This window comes from Dromaius novaehollandiae, chromosome 3 (assembly GCF_036370855.1).
Source record: "Dromaius novaehollandiae isolate bDroNov1 chromosome 3, bDroNov1.hap1, whole genome shotgun sequence".
Lineage (NCBI taxonomy): Eukaryota > Metazoa > Chordata > Aves > Casuariiformes > Dromaiidae > Dromaius > Dromaius novaehollandiae.
Window position 1 is genome coordinate 17530350 of NC_088100.1, and position 16913 is coordinate 17547262.

The 16913-nt window shown below is 43.5% G+C and overlaps 1 protein-coding gene across 2 annotated transcripts in view; it reads left to right on the top strand.

Annotated features, from left to right (window-relative positions):
* The first annotated feature begins 791 nt into the window (after nt 1-791).
* The window catches only part of ADAM17 (ADAM metallopeptidase domain 17), a 36553-nt gene continuing 20431 nt past the window's right edge, over nt 792-16913 (top strand). Inside the window, exons 1-4 of one of the 2 annotated variants that reach the window (XM_064508473.1) lie at nt 792-1064; nt 13896-14028; nt 15555-15688; nt 16601-16689. In XM_064508473.1, the coding sequence (XP_064364543.1) occupies nt 968-1064; nt 13896-14028; nt 15555-15688; nt 16601-16689 (453 nt within the window). In that variant the 5' untranslated portion in view covers nt 792-967. The remainder of the gene's footprint in view (nt 1065-13895; nt 14029-15554; nt 15689-16600; nt 16690-16913) is intronic. The other variant, XM_064508474.1, reaches the window with a different exon arrangement.

Below are 16913 nucleotides of genomic sequence, written 5' to 3' on the forward strand. Positions count from 1 at the left end.
AGAGTATGCAGGGGAAGTTTCACCAACTGTTTGGCCTCTTATGGTCGCCCCATTGTTAGAGGCAAGACACTGGGAGACATACATTCTTGGTTTAAAAAGTATGTCGGTCCTTATATTTTTACAAAAAAGTGAGTAAGGGATAATTATTTGAGCTATTTAAGTGTTTCAGGTTAACCAACAAACACTGCAGCAAAAAGCAAGACAGGTGGCGGTGAGGGGTTTTATTTTTGCCTAGTACATCACTTGTAGTCATCACCGAGATGTTATAAAAGCAGACACAAGCTCAAGCCAACTTCAGAAAACATTAACTGGCACACCAGAGCAGTTGTAACCCAAGTAACACCTACGAGTGCTTTTAATCGCAATGATGTGTGCCATTTGGGTACAGAGCTGATTCACAGACCTATCATTACTTGTATTTAGTGCCACAAACAATCAATTGCGCTAGGAAAACTACACAAAACCTGGTGAAGTCAACTCCCCTGTACGCACTCCAAAGAAGAACATCTGCGCAAGGCGACCCCCCTGCGCTGTGAGGGCCCCCACACAGCGAGTCCAGACCCTGAACCCGCCCCTAGGGTCGCACTGCCGAAATGCCGAGCCCACTCCCTTCTCGGGGCGGACAGGCGGTCTGGGCCCGCTCCAGCACACCGCCGGCGGCCCGGCGGCGAGGCCTTCCCGACAGGGCGAGCACCGCAACAGGGGGGAGAGAACCACCCGGCCGCGTCTCCCTTCCTCTCCGCTCCTCCTCCCCCCCTGCCGCCCCGGCCCCGCCGGCTAAGATGGCGACCCCGCCCGCCCCCACAATGCTCCGCGGGAAGACGCGCTTCCGGGTGCGGGCCCTTCAGGGCGGCGGGCCCGGCGCGGCGCGAGGGGGCTGCCGCAGGGGCGTCGGCGCGGCAGCGGCGTCTCGTCTCCTGGACCGGATGCGAGCGGCGGACGAGCAGGAGGGAGCTGCGCTCGCACTATGGGGCTCCGACTGTGGCTGGTCCCTGCGCTGATGTTGCTGTGGGGGCCGGGCGGGCTGGAGGCGCTCGGGCGCCCGCCGCGCTATCAGCGCTACGGTAAGGGGCAGGGCGAGACCACAGCAGCCGGGTGGAGGGGGGGGGAGAGGGGCGCACTCACCTCTGCGCGGTGGCAGCAGCCACTGACGGGGGCGAGACCACTGCGGGGGAGGGGGCGTCCCCGCCTCTGCCATGGGGTAGTAGCGGCTGGTGTGTGGGGCGGGGGAGAGACCACTGTGGGGGGAGGGAGGGACCACTGCTGTGGGGGCTTAGGAGGCCGTGTGCTTGAGGGGCTGGGGCTGTGAGGGGCGGGCTGCTGGGGCAGGAGGAGGATGGGTGTGCTGGGGAAGGGCTGGGGATGCTGGGGGGCAGGAGGGCTGCAGCCCCAGTGTGTGGGGAGAGCTGCCCTGGCTTGGGGACGCTGGGCCGGGGTCTGCTCGAGGCCCTCGTGAGGTCTGTGTGAGACCATGGCGTGGCCTCAGCCTGCCCTCCAGCTGGGTTTCCTGCCCCCAGCCAGTGCCTGCGGGCTCCGGAGTGCCTGACCTACGGGGATGCTGGCGCTGGGGACCATGTAGGCCCCATCCCATCCCCTTGTGGCAACAGTCCTGCCGGGCCTGAAGGCATCACCATGGGGGGACGTTGCCCTCTACAAGGAGGGTGAGGTAGGCAGCTTTATCTTCACGCTCAAGATCTACTCAGGAATTTTCCTTGTGGCAGTTTGCATTATATTAAGGCTGGATAGTCATATAAACGACTTACGTTCATAGCTCTGGTTGAAGAGTCACCGTTACAGGGAGAGCCTGAAGCTATTTGGTCTGAATATGACTTCTAGAAAGCATAACATGGAGGAAGACTGTTGTTTTGTTTGACTTCCATAAACTTAGTTTTATATGTAAACATTTGGAGTGGTGAAGTTGCAAATGAAATTACATTGCATTAGTATGAGAGAACTGGGAAGCGATGGGCTAAACCAGTCTCACTGTAAACCGAATGAAATGCACTATATTAAACGTACAAAGCACAAATGATAGCGTGGGCTTTTAAGGGTTATCATTGGCCTGGCAGGTGAGTTGTGAGAAGCAATGGCTGTTTATTACCCGGTCCAATGTCTTGTCTCCAGTTGGTGCTGCCAGCGGGGGCTACTTCGAGTCTCCCTCCTTTGTGCAGGTCTCGGACAGTTTTCCCAGCAGATAATCCAGTCTGCCCCCCGTCCGCCTCTCCCACGTGGCGGGTTAGCTTTGTTCTGTGCAGGCCTCAGCAACTAGTTCCTGTGGGAGACCAGTGAGGACAGGGTTTGGTAGTGGATACTTCAGGAAGTGTAATGGAAACAGAATAAATAAAGAACAGTCTCTTTTCTTGGATATTTTTTCTGCTTCAGCTGAGTTAGGGTTTTCCTAAAACAGAGGTTGCGTCTTGGTCCATCATATTTTATATTTTTTGAAAGACCTACCTGCTATGAATTTGTGTGATCTTTGTCTGATGCCTTTTTTACAACAGCATGCTTGGACTGTAAGGTTTTTCAATTAAGTACTGATCAGAGGAAAAGCTCCTTTCTTCTGTTTGTTTTTAAAATTGGATTATTTCTGTGGATACTCTATAGTATTTTTTAATCAGAAATGATGGAACAATTATTCATCACACCATCAGTGACTTACAGACCTCTATTGTTTGTCTCTTCTGTCACCTCTGGTTTGAATTAAAAATGTTAGTCTATATAATAGTTGCTAGTATGGGAACAATTTCATGACTTGAATTGTCTTTGTTACCTTTGTCTATACACTTTCTATTTATACTGGATCTTTTTTTTGAGTTGTATGACCAGGACTGCAGGCAATATTGTGATATGAAGGTACCATGGATTTGTGATGAATACTTTTGGTTTTGTTTTCTGTTCTTCTTGAGTAATTTTTTTGTATTTTGTGGTGTTTAATTGTTGTTTTTTTTGTGGTAATAACTATGATGAAAAACTTTGCACATATATAGTGAGGATTTTTTTCTTGTTATTTCACACTTAGCACAGAATTTCTTCAAACATTTTGTTGGTGTGTCATTCAGTAAACTAATCTATAAAAATCTGTTTTCTGCAGGAGCTTGTCTAAATTTTTGAAAATCCAGATACGCTCTATTAGGTGTGTTACATTTATTCAAGCATTTGATCCTTTCAGAAAGCTGATAAATATTTGAGGCACTTCTTCCTTGTGGAAGTAATGTAGACTGTTCCCTGGTATCTTATTTAGTCATAGGCCTAGTAATTCATACTTGATTGTTATTATTTATTTTACCAATTTGTCAGGTAGGAAAGTTGAGCGTATTTGTTGACTGATTCCCTAGATCATACCTGGAGCCCTTCTGGAAATTGGTGCTGCACTTGCCACCTTTCACTCCACTTATAGCAACACCAATTTCACATATTTGCATACCAGAACTAGTAGTTCACCAGTTTCATCTTCCAGTGCTTTATAACCCTTGCATGAATATGTTCAGACAAGACTGGTGACTTACTGCTCATTGGTTTGTTCTAAGGCCTCTTTTCTTGAGTCTTTAACTGGAGACAATTCTTTAGGTTCATCCCATCAGGACAAGCTTTGCTGAGGGAAGCTTAACCTCGTCTGTAGCAAATGCTAATGTCCCTTACAGTTACTCTTTTGCTTTTTGGTTTTGGCCTTTGGCATCCTTGGGTTCTTCTCTGCACCTTAGTTGTTTGACAAGCCCCCTTGATTATTTAGCTGGGTTATTTTGATATGATAAGAACTGTTTCAACCATTAGTTTTATGCCTTTCACAAGCTATTCTTCAAAGTTACTTTGCCTACTTTACTGTGGTTTTATGTTGATCTTGCTGGAGTTCTGTTTTGGTTTTTTTCCTTGTTTTGCAAACCCAAATAGTTTAGATTTCTGACAAGCAGTATCTTAAGACAGTAATTCTTCAATCCTCCTTGGTGATTTTTATTAGACTTTCTTGCCTATCTCTTTAAAAGTGCATTTTCAGCAAGGAAAAAAAAGATTCTACAGTGAAAAATAGGATTTGACAAAGCATAGAATAGGTAAATGGAAAAACATGGATCATTTCCTAGCATTTTTCAGTTAGTAATCTTAGGGTGTGGTGCTTTAGCAATTTAAGCTGGTCTAAACAGAGACTGCCATACACCTCTCTTCAGCTTTGTGAATCCCATCCCCGTTCTTGTGAGCATGTTCATGGAGCTAAACCAGCTGAAAGTTATCACTTTTTTTTTTTTTTGGTAGAGGTTAGGGTGTCTTGTGCGTGTTTTGTTTTCTTCCTTTGTGTCAGCTTCTTGAATTCACCCAGTGTGACTATCCAAGTACCTGCCCTTCACAAGGGAGGAGGTAGGGATGGTGCTCAAGGTGAGAGATGAAGGTAAGACAGTAGCAACCTTATTTTGATTTGCCTTCAGCTGATCTGAAAGTGAGCTCTCTTTTATAACATTAACAGCAGGAATTCACTTCCAGAAGAAATGTGACTGTACTAGTCACTATAATGACCGTTATTATAGTTTCACCTTTGAAAAATTAATGTCAACTTTCACTCTTAAAATTTTTCTCTCGGTTGTCCTTTATCTCTGAAGATAACCCTTTAGAATTTTTAAATATTAATGCTGTTTGTCTTGGAGCTTAGACATATCTGAATGATAACAGGGCTTAATGTCCTTGTAGTGAACAGCAGTGCAAGTACCGAGTTTCACTGTTGTTGAATATAACACTATATCTAAAGATACTTGCTTACTGTGCTTGAATCTGTTTTACAGCACAGTGATATTACTTGTGTGCTGCCACTAAGCAGCGTGTATCCAGAATTGTATTGCCCAGCATATAGTCTAGCTGTATGTAAAATGTGTCTTATTCTGATATCATTTGCTTTGGAAGAGATCTCTTTATTGCAAGCCAGGTAGGGACTGAGAGAAATAAATGATAGCTTTTCCTGTTTCTTGGGTAGCTGATATTCTTTGAATCACTTAGTGGTAGTCGTTTTCAGCCTGCTGTGTTGTACCAATAAAATCTCAAGTAGATAACCTGGGTTTGAATTGTTTTTTCTCCAGACAGCTCATTTACCATGCACGACCCTGCATAAACTGCATTGGCTAAAGAAAGGATGCAGTATAAATGGTTCAGTACAAACCTATAATGCACATCGGTAGACTCAAATTTATAAGTTGTTGGATGAAAAAAATGGTAGTGGTGTTGATGAAGAAGCTGGGGGAGCTGAGTGATACAGATGGTAGCATGAAACAATTGACAGTCAGTTTTGAATTATGCTTCGCACTTAATGTGAGAAAACACAGGAAGTCTTTAGGGCCAAGAACTTAACCAGCTGTAAAAGGGTTACAGAGGTGGAAGTTTATTTTGGTGTCAAGAGTGTGCAGCGAGATGATTTAGTGACAAAATCCTTATGGGAGATTAAACTTCATCCTTCTGGACTGAAGGATCTCTTGGAGATCAAGGCAATACCTAGGTAAGAGGCAAATAATGTGACTAGTATTTCTTCCTGGATGTAGTTTTATCTGGATCTTTTTTGTACCTAATGATGTTACAGACTGCAACTTTGATAACCAATTTAGGCCTTATCTTCACAGGGAAGACTTAGTGTAACCAGTTTTCCTAGCATGGTCTGCCTTTTTTGTCACTGTTTCTTATCCCTTTTTAATATCCTGTGAAGCACCATGGCTGTTTCAGATTGTGCTAGTTCTTCAATTTGACCCAAGTGCCAAAGTTTGAGCATGTATCTCGTTGTGCACCATGTGGGGAAAATCCACTTCAAACAGCCTAACAGCAGAACGTGGCACCGTGGGCTACTTGCCCAGGATGCTGGGCTGTGGTTGCAGAAGGGCTGCAAGGGTTTGTGGATGCAGGAATTCCCATTGGGAGTCTTACAAGCAAAGTGATAAAGAGACACTCTTCTGTATGAGTTGTCTCCAGTGTAGCAAATGCTTCATGTAGACAAGGCCTTACTGAACATACAAAATACACATTGATAATTTATTTATTGTGCATTACTAGTCTTTTCTACGGAGGCAGTTCAATAAAGGTATTTTCTACAGAGCTATTAAGGTACCTTTTTTCTTTTGTATTCATGTGAATCTGTCAATAAGGGGTCCAACTGAAAAAATAAGAAGATGTGATAAAACTGAATTTCCTGATAGAAGTACTGGAAGTCACCAAAATGAAGAGTGTCACCAGCCACTACACTCAATTCCAGTTATTAAGAATTACCTTTAGCAATTGCAAGATTTGTTTTAAATGAGAACATAACCATGTGCTTGGTGTGAGTTTGTGTTTTGGCACTACCCCTCTGGTCTGACTTAAAAGTAGCCAAAAAGTAAAATTCTTGTTTGCATTTGAGATTTGGTTGTGGAGGTGGTGTGTGTGGTGTTTTTTTTGTTTGTTTTTTGTTTTTTTGGTTTTTTTTTGTTTGTTTTTTCCTTCTCCTTCCCTCTCCTGTGGTAGAAACGGACAGCTTCACTGGTGCTGTTCATCACTGATAGCAACAGTGATTCATTTCATTTTCACTGTTCTCATACTGTGAAGTTTCCTCTGTGTGCAAAAGCGCCGGCAGTGGTGCTGTGCTGTGTGGTTAGAAGGGCCGAGCGAGGAAGCGTGGAGAGCAAACTCTTTAGCCCAGCGTTCTCCTGACTGAACGCTGAAGTTACGCCAGGATTTAATTAGGCGTTTACATAGGCTTTACTAGTCAGTAGAGATTTATATTTGAGATAAAAGTTTATATTTAACATCTGTTATAAACTGGTGGATTTTTTTTTCAGCTTTTTTATAAGCTGCAGCGGTCCGAGTCTGCCTGTTTCCCAGATTGATCAAAAGGACTTTGTTAAAAGGAGCGTGGCACTTGGTTAACCTTTTGCTTGAGCACAGTGTATCCTGCCATTCTGTCCTACAAATCTCATGCCACTTTCCAGTATGCATGTTTGGGGCATTTCCTGCAGCCTTTACAATGCGAGCGTCTGGTCTTCCTCATGTCTTTCCTCATCCCAGCTGTATGTGACAATATTGCTTATCAGCCCACAGCTTGTACACTTAGCCCATATTTATGTCTGTCACTCATGTCCTACATCTCTGTTTGCAGTATCCAGTCTTGTCCTGTGCTGCTCTCACTATGCATTAGTGGGGAGGGGAAGATCTGTTGTTATGCAGGGAGGCATCTATAGTTGCCACCCACCCATCAGCTGATGTGCTGAACAAGTGCTTGGTGTCCGGGACATTGCCTAGTTTCCTTTTTCAGATTGTTACTGAAATTGTAAAGTTCTGTCCCCCAGGACCTACAACATTCCTTGAATTTTGGAAGGCCACATCTGAACAAACCCAAAATCATATCCAAAAGGAGAAGAAATGCAGTCAGATTTGGGAGGGAAGGAGGTTGCATCACAAGTGTAGCCCAGTTAGTAATTAATCTCTCCGTACTCTACTCCACTCAGACTTTTTTGTGAAACAGCACAATTTTGTGTTGTGGTGTTTAAGCATAGTAGTCAGTTTTTTGGAAAGCCAGACAAATGATGTCTTCCAGAGAAGACTGCATCCTGTGACTTGGCTGTTCTTGTCTGCAGGATATGTGAAAGCATGTGACTTTTTTTTTGTTTAATAATTTCTTTTTTTGTTAATCACCAAGTCATATGATGCCATTCTAGGTTTTGATGAGACAGCCGTATTGCCCTGGTTTCAGTTTGAATGTGAGGTTGATAATTCATGTGGCTTCCTTTTTAATGTTTGAGGAGTATATTGTATTCTCTTTTGAAAAGTACTCTCTACTTTCACTAATAAGGGAGAGACTGAGTTATTAAACCAAGTAGATCAAACTGAATAAATGTTGTTTCTCTGATATCTGTTTAAGGTTCTATTTAGTGAAGGAGAAAATTTGCAAAGTTGTAAGCATCTGAAATAATGTATGAATAAGGAAGAGAATTATCAGGGTTATTCAACCTAATTGAAAATAATCAGAAATAACAGTTTAATGATCTGTATGGTCTCTGCTACGTAGATTTTGCACACTTAAGGAAATATTCATGCTGTCCAGAAACAGGTGAATGTTTTGCTTTGTGGGAAAACTGGAGTAGTGTGAGGGTATAGCTATATGGACAAGTCTTTCTGAGATGAGTTAAAGAGTATTTTCTAGGTTATTAGCTTTTCCACGGTATGCATCACTGGGCACTTCTGAACCCGTGATAGGTCTGAAGCAGCTTTCCTTGTGTCGCCGCATGGAAAGCGTGCGTGGCAGAGCAGTCGATTGCCACCCTACCTTACCTCCCAGGGAGATGGCTGTGTAACTGTACCCTGAGGCCTCGTCTGCGCTGGGCTGCTGACTAACTGCGTCCCAGCACTGTTTTCTGATGTGGCTTAGCAAGTTTGGTGCTGTTGGGATCAATTCAGAAACGTGCTTTAAACATTTGGTAATGCCAGTGTGGCTGGCCAGTGTTACTGGCAAGTTTGTCTAGAACTGTGTTTAAACAGAGAGTAAAACTTACTCTGTTATGTTTTATAAGCATCTGACATGTATTCAGTCCTTGCTTTGAGCTGTTTTCTCACACTGCTTCTTCTGTTCACATATACTCACTGAGCAAAGCAGTGCCAGACTTCTTGGTGGAAACGTGTACCTGCGATGTATCCAGGCTGCTGGAAGCATGGGCTCTTGCGCGTGGGATAGGAGAGCTCCGGTTCGCTTTGTTTTCTGTCCTTGGCAATGGTTCGGTACCAGATGCGCTGGAGGAAGATGTGACAGCACATGTAAGAAACAGCTTTCCCCCGGATGGATCTTCTCATCATGTCCTCTTCAGTAACAGTTTCCTAAAACCAGTGTAAACTGGTGAGCAGAGGTATCCATAAACATTTGGGGCTGACTGCATCACCTCCTGACTTGCAAAGTCCTTTTGTGTATCTGACTCAGGTGTGAATTAATTGGCCTTCTCCTCCATTAGCGCGCTCTGGAATGGTGATCTCAGTCCAGCGATACTGCTGTATTGCAAATAGTAACTTGCTGGTATCACAAACAAGTGCAGCTGTTTTATGTAGAATGATGGTGACTTGCTTTAACTCATATGGTTAAGATTAGACTCCAGTTTGTTTCCTGGTCTCAGTTCTGACTTAAATTGTGAGCTGTATTTGAAGTGACTGTATTTGGTCTTTTTCTGATTCAAAAATCTTTGTGTATGAAGAAGACTGTCTTCTGAAACCTTAGTAAAGAATATGGAGCCTTTCAACCACTCAGTCACTCCCCAACTAAATCAGAGTAAGTTGTTATTAGCAGCTGACAAGTTTCTGATGTGTGTTTGATATCTGTTGGAAGCCAGTTGGGGATCAGTACCCAGGCTGCACTCAGTGAGTGTTGCACAAAATAGGGGCTAGAACCCTTTCTTCAGACCGGGAACGCCAGTAGTGTGTTTGCTGTGCTGCTTCTTGGACTACTCTCTCCAGGCTTGTCATCCCAGGGCCTTTCCACACAAGACTTACTTCCATTTTTATTCCTTTTGAGATGGTGGGAGAAATAACCACAGTCATTCCTGCAAAATCCTCTGATACCTTTGTGGTCATTTTTAATTCCTGAAAGTAATATTTTTAAATACTGTTAGATTTTTGTGGTTTTAAGTAGAGATGTTTTCTATCATCTGATAACCCTGAAGAGGATTTAAAAAAATGTCAGCTATATCTTCTGGGTTAAAATTTCATGCTTCTAGACAAGCTTAACTTTTGTATAATAGACATTCAAAAGAATGTTGTTTATGAAATGGCTCACTTGCCACATCTTTTTTGTTGCTTTCAGGGCAATAGATTGGGTGTGAGACCATGGGTATTTATTGTTCTGCTCATGAAAGCTGAGGTGGTTGGAAAAAGATGACATTGGTATTTGAATTGGTAGCTGAATACTTGGAGAAAAACCTCTTCTGTTAAAAATATGCAGCGGCCCCCAACTCCAGTGAACTGATCTGTTGCTCAGCATGTCTTGAGGTCTTTGCTGATGGAGTAGTCCGACACAAGGCGTGTTGGCGTGTGATTTGCATAAAAGATACTTTCCTGTGGTGAAGTCAAATTGCAAAGTCTAGCGACACTGAAAGTCTGGTTTTGCTTTTAGCCTTGAGAGGAGGTGAAAGAAAAAGAGGAAGCAGTTGATGATCTTGGAGTTGTGAGCAGATGAGAAGTCGCTGCTGTGGGTCTGTTTTGGTGGACTTTAGAGTGTTGTCTTTGTCACCCATCTCCGTTCTCTGCTTCTCTTACAAACCTGAGTGCCTCGGTGAATATCTCGAAGTTTTGTGTCCGTGTCCACCCACCCCCCAGGAAAAAGGATACGAGGCAAAGACTGGCTATCATGGAAACAGGAACATTCAGTGAGGATAGCAGGATGCAATGAAGCTCTCCTTCTCCAAAAAGAGAAGAATGCAAAAATCTAGGAGGGGGTGGAAGGGGAGGAACCACAGGGAAGTGGTTTGGGAAAACCTGAGTCAGCTCTGTTTGTAGAAGCCCGGGGGAGTGACTGTTGGACCACAGTGAAGATAATGAAGAAGGAATGCCAAAATGGTTATTAAATTTGAACAAAAGCTAGTATTTCACTGCTATAGCTTCCATCCATGCAGTGCTGTACAGTTGGGCTCTTTACAATTGTGTATTTCGTTAAAATAATGACTCTTCACCTTTTATTTTGAATAAGCTATAAGCATGGGTTCATTTTCACAGTATTAATTCTTTATGGAAAAGGTTTGGTTTTAGTGTGTTACCAAGGCAGTTTTTTCCTACATCTGTCTGATACCTGAATTAGTTTACAGATTTGTGTCTAGCAGCAGCAAGTCTTAAAAGCTAATTATATGTCGCAAGTAAAATTAAAAGCAAACAGATTTAGGAAGGGTACGAGGAAATATTAACAAGTGCATTCTTGTTTCAGTGTTACAGGAACTAGGAGTGTCCTGTGTTTCATTTGTTACTCTAGCAGAGTCCTCTTACTCATCTTCATCAGCTCTGTAGGTCTTCTTGTTATTTCCTGTGCCTTGTAAGGCAGTTCCAGAAGGGTATTTGTGCGTGTTGAGGTGGGTAGGACTTGTGAAGTTCTCTTTGTCTAGCAAATAACCAACTAATTTCATTAGCAGACTTCCCAGGTCTCCTGTCGCGAAACCGAGATGCGAGTCGTTTTGTCCCGCCGTAGTGGCAGCTGCATGTCGCTTTTTTAGCATGCCTTTCCGCTGGTGCGGCATTGCACTTTGCATGTGGGGCTGGCGAGCGGCGGGAGGAGTATTTTTTCAGCTGGGGTTGTGCCCCTCAGGCAGACCTGGTGCTCGGCGACTCCCCCAGCAGCACCACCACTGGGCGACCGCCGCTCTCATGCTTCATGGCCCACGTACCACTCACCTGCTCCCATCGTGAGCCAACATTTGGTGTCCTGTCTATCAGCATTCACACTAATGGAGGGCGCTGCTTTAGCTGGGTGTTGCAAGAATCTTAAGATTCAATTAAAAGAACTTAGGACTAGATGGTTTAATGAGCTTTTTCATAACTTGTTCTCCCTGCCTGTCCCTTCCTTCATAAGCAGTCAGTTATAATTTTTTTTTAAGGGGGGGGGTTAATTATTTTTTTAAGGTGTTTTTGCACCATCTGACTCCTGTGAACCAGCTCTGCGGTGTGCAGCGAGCCGATGCTCAAGGCGCTGCCTGGAATGCAGCAATCTGCCCCATTGGGGGGAAAACACAGTGCGAGGAAGGTGGTGGAGGCTTGCTGAGACACACAGCGATCAATCGCAGGTGCTCTCAACCTGTGGGTTGTAAACAGAAATCAGGAAATTGCAACTACACTGCCCTTCCTGTGTTGCTAAACGGCCGGGGAGGGGCGGCTTGCTAGGGAGCAGCCTGGGAACGGCTGCTTTGTGGCTTCTGGTGCGAGAAAACGCACGCGTTTGGCGTGTTGGCTTTGCACGCGTTTGGCGCGTTGATCAGGAAGCCATCGGCTGGGGAGGATGCGGCGTTGCCAGCGTGCTGGCTGCAGTGCCGGGGGGCGCGAGGTGCTTGCCGCTGTGTTTCTTCAGCTTGCCAGCTTTCGGTGCACACACACACGTGTGTGTGCGCAGAGATCATTCTCCCCAACTTCCCCCCTGTGCAAAAAAAAAAAAAAAAAAAAAAAAAAGTCAGATGCTTGCCCTGCCCAGAATTATAGTGATACATTTCTTAAAGACTTTTTGGGGCCTAGAGACACCTATTTGTGTGTAAGCAATGGTACTGAGTGTCAGGTTTAAAAATATATATTTAAAGTTATTTTGGGAGCTACACCAATCTAGATTGCAGGTCAGCAATCCTGGCTTATCACACAAGAGCCGGTAAAACTCAGCTTACTTGTGGTGGTCATTTTGAAGCCCAGAAAAAAACGTGGGGTCAGGTGGGTGGATGGTGGTGGTGCCAGCTGGGTGTTTGGGGCTCTGAAGAACTGCAGAAGGCCATCTTTATTAACAAAAGTGCATTTCTGTAGTGTGGTCACGTGTGCTTTAGGTTGCTTGTGCCCTCGAAGCACTGTGAGGAGAGGAGGGAGCAGGCATCCTGCCAAGGCGCCAAGCCACGCGGTGGGCCCTGCACTGGGGGCTGCTGGGCTCCCCGGGGACCGGCCGCCCCTGTGCCCGTGTCCCTGGCTGCGTGGCACGAAGCGTGCGAGCTTGCTCGAGGTCTGGCTGCCGGAGGCGTCTGCTTCAAGCTGTCCCTGTGATTAACCCTCTGAAAGGGAGGGAAAAACATCTCTCTTCCCAAATAACAAGCACCCCTTGTTGCCGCTCGCTCCTTGTGGAGGACTCATCTGTACTGGGGCTGTGGTTTCCCCTTGCCTTATCATACTTCTTGGCTAGCTTAAAAATATAAAAGAAAGAAGACAGCCTATGCCTTATGCCAAGTTTCTTGTATATGGCTGCTAGGCCTATTCCTGTGTGTTTATATAGCTCCCCCTCTCCCTGTTGGTACTTGCTATTTTTTGTTGGACATCTTATAATTCCTTGCATGTCTCCTTGATGGAGAGCTGGAAGTCGGCACCTGCAGTTGCAGCTATGTCACAGACAGGTTCATCGTTAGATTAAGACACAGTCATTAAAGCTAAATCCTTTCTGTCGTCCCTTGCTTAAGAGATACATTGGAGGCTTTATCAGTGGGAGTGAAGGCAGGTTGGCAGAGGGGTTCGTGCAGTTGCCAGCTGTGGCAGCATCTTCAAAATACTGACTCAAGTTTTTGATTTGTGTGCAACTCCCCCTAGGGTTTTCATGTTCCTGATCTCCCTCCTCTGAACAAGTTTTCATGTTCTGAATAGGGAAATCAAGGGAGTTTTGTATGGTGGGAGGTAATGTCCCAGGAGATGGGAGCACCAGGAGATGTCTCATGTGAAGTGCCAGGCCAGTTGTTTCCCATTGAGCCATGCAGCCATCTATTTTCTGGCTACTGTGGGATGGAAAGGTAATAAATTCAGTCCTGATCTGCATTGGATTTGGTAGAAGTTTCCAGAGTTTAATTTTTTTTTGTTCCTCAAGCTTGGATGAGAAACAGCAGGTGAATAGAGAGGGAGATTTGTTCTGGAGAAATGGGAAATGTTCTCCCCCATTTAGTTTCCAAGAGGTACCCAGGGAGGGCATATGCTCTGCACAGCTGTAGCAGTAGAAATGGTGGTTTGGTTGCTGTAAAACTGATATAGGGAGTGAAATAAATTGTTTTTTCCTCTCTCTGATCATATGTTGTCTCATGTTATGATTTTTTCTTTTACTTGACTACATAAAATGCACCTTTACAGAAATGTGCAATAATTATTCTAAAATTAGAGCAAATTGTGATCTCCTTGCTATTGAAATGGGGTGCTCTACTGCTTTTGCTGTTTTGTGTGTACATTTGTGAGAGGCTTTTGAAACTATACAACTCTCCTTGCTGCTCTTTCAGATACAGTTGAATCCATGCTTTCAGACTATGACATCCTTTCTCAGTCTAGTATCCAGCAACACTCACTGAAGAAGAGAGACCTCCAGCCTGAGACACATGTAGAGAGACTCTTAAGTTTTTCAGCCCTGCAAAGGTAATTAAATCATCAGCAAAAAAAAGCTTAATGTTTTCTTTCATTTTGTGTGATGAATAATGCACAGTTTCAAAAAACAGAAATAGTTATCCCTTCTGCCATGATTGGCCAGTTCTTACAAGTTAATGATTTGCACAGTTATACAACTTCAGAGAGACTGGGGGGGGAGACAGAGCAGTATGTTGAGCCACATTTCTTTTTGTTGAAATAGCAGTGATTTAAGATTTCTTTTGCTTTGTTCTTTCCTTTGTTTTCATGTAGAGTACTTCTGCTAATTGGGTTGGATTTCACTTTTACTTCACCTCGGCTACATCATCTTACTTCTTGACTGCCCTCTGGTTCATGAAAATCTGTACCTTCAGTTTGAGGAATGTGTGTGTTGTATTGTGTTGCCTGAGAGTTGTTTTCATGAAGGTTTAATCCTGTTCCCACTGAGTATAAACTTCCCATTCTACAAAACTTTTTTCTTTTTTTTTCTTTCTTTCTTTTTTTAAACAAGAAGGGAATTGTAAACATGGTGGAAGGAAAAGGAGAGGTAGACGAAAGCAGGCACAAATGTGCTAGGGGTGTTTCTCTGAGTGTCAGAAGAGACCCTAAGAGCTATTGTAGTGCTGAAATTGTGAATCTGAGATGGAGAGGGAGTGTGAGAATAACATTTATCTTAAGTGTAGGCTGATTTTGTTCATTGGACATCTCAGTCTACTGTGTTCTCATGTGCCTTCCCTCATCTGTCCCCTCCAGAAGTCTACAAGTGTCATGCAAGTTGCTGTACTTAACTTTTTATGTCTATGCTTGGAGTTTTTTGTTTTGTTTTTAAGTAGCAAATATAAAAGGTTAATAGGATCAAGTATTGGCTGTCCCTATCTTGCACTGCTTTGCGTATGCTAACTTCATGGCGAACTCATGCTGCAACAAATAGTTCGCCATACTGCCAGCGATAACTGCAGAATAATTGCTGGAGGGCATACCAAAATCTCTGACGTGAACCCAGCCGGACCAAGAGTGCACGTGGCTCCCTCCAAAGAGGATTCGCTGCTTGCTTCATGTGATAGCCTTTAGTTTTTGTGACACTCCATGTGCTGTGGATTTTTCTCTCATCAAATTCTACAGAATTCAGATTTCTGTTGGGGGTCTTCTGGTTCTATTACTTCAGAAAAAAAGAACTTTAAGATAACTTAACAAAGCAGATGAACAGATTCCTTGTTTTGTTTTTTGTTTTTTTTTTTAATCAGTGCATCATTAGCAGTAATTGGTTTTGCTTGAACACATGTGGAAAAGGTGTACCACGAGCAAACCTTGACTGTTGTGAACTTTGGTGTATGTGGTTTGTTTTTTATTAAACCTCTTTGGCACTTTACTGACAGTTTACAGTTATGAATGATATAGCATATATTCTTTTGACCTGCTGATGAGACCTCACGCTTTCTACCTTTTCTGGGACCTTCAGTAAAATGGAGCCCGGATGTGTCTGTTTCTCTTGTGTGTTTAGTTTGCTTAAGAATAAATGGCAATAAATTCTTTTACAGGCACTTTAAACTATACTTAACTGCAACTGCTGAACACTTTTCAGAAAAATTTCAAGCATTAATTGTGGATGGTGAAGGCAAGGAGAAGGAGTATCGCATTCAATGGCAAGACTTTTTCACTGGACATGTTGTTGGTTAGTATGAGCTAGACTGTGTGTGTGTCAGTGCTGAGAAAGCTCAGCTTTGTCCAAGTCTCTTGGCCAAAGTAAACGGTATATTGCAGGCATTTTCATCAAATACAGTTAGGATGAATAAGTAAACTTAATTCTTGTGCCGCTCAGATTTTGTGTTGTGTTTTGATTTTTGAGCTCTTGCACTGAGGTTCAAAAATAGCCATTTAGTTTGGCTGAACACCACGATATAATTTACTCAAGCAACAGTTTGTGATCTTTTAAAACTGATGATGGTGGCTTTAATTCCAACTGGAATGCGGGATTTAACTGTGTTCCTTGTCACAGGACACAAAGCCCAGGTAGTGGTCATGCTGTGTTGCCCAGATGGTTGTATTAAAGTGCTTCAACGCGATTCTTTGTAGAGTACTTTGCTGGAAGAAGGGGTATCTTGCTCCGTTTCTAGTCAAACACTAATGCTTCCTCTAAGTTGTTTTGATTTTTCTGTTGCCCGTGTGATGTGGTGAAAGTCTGTCCCACTGGAATGCAGGCTGACGCCATGAAATTGCTGTCTGATAGTGGTGAGATCCAAACTGCTTTTGTTGGCAAAAAGTTCCGTGTCCTGTTACTAATCCCCAGAGCCATCACAACACCTTCTGCAAAAGTATCAATTAAATAAATCAAAATCTTGATTCCTATGACAGTTGGGAATTTAAGGCAGAGGGGATGGTTGTTGTTGGCTTTTTTTCCCCCATTTGTTTGTTTGTTTTTAAGTTGTCAGTATGTCATTCTTCAGAGAATGAGGAAAGATTTTTGGCTTGAAGTTTAAATTGTTGGGAAGGATGTTTTTATTCTTTACAGAAGCAATGTTTCTGTAGGAATGTGTGCAAATAGATCTGAATTAAATAATTTAATTTTTCCTCCCTTACGTTAAAGGGGAGCATAACTCCAAGGTCGTGGCACATATTGGAGATGAAGACTTTACCGTAAGAATCAATACTGATGGAGAAGAATACAATATAGAGGTATGCTTTACTGATGAAAGCAATGTTCTCTTTTCTCCGTGGGTGTTTTTCTTTCTAGCTAGTCAAATTGACACCTCTGTAGTTCAAAATAGACTTGGTGGTGGTGTTTGTTTTGGGACAAGTAGGGAGGAAAGAGAGAAATATGAAACTGATTGACTTTTGCAAGTGTTAAATTTTATTAGTGAGTGCCATTCTGTGACATTTGCATGTTTTATGTATGACTG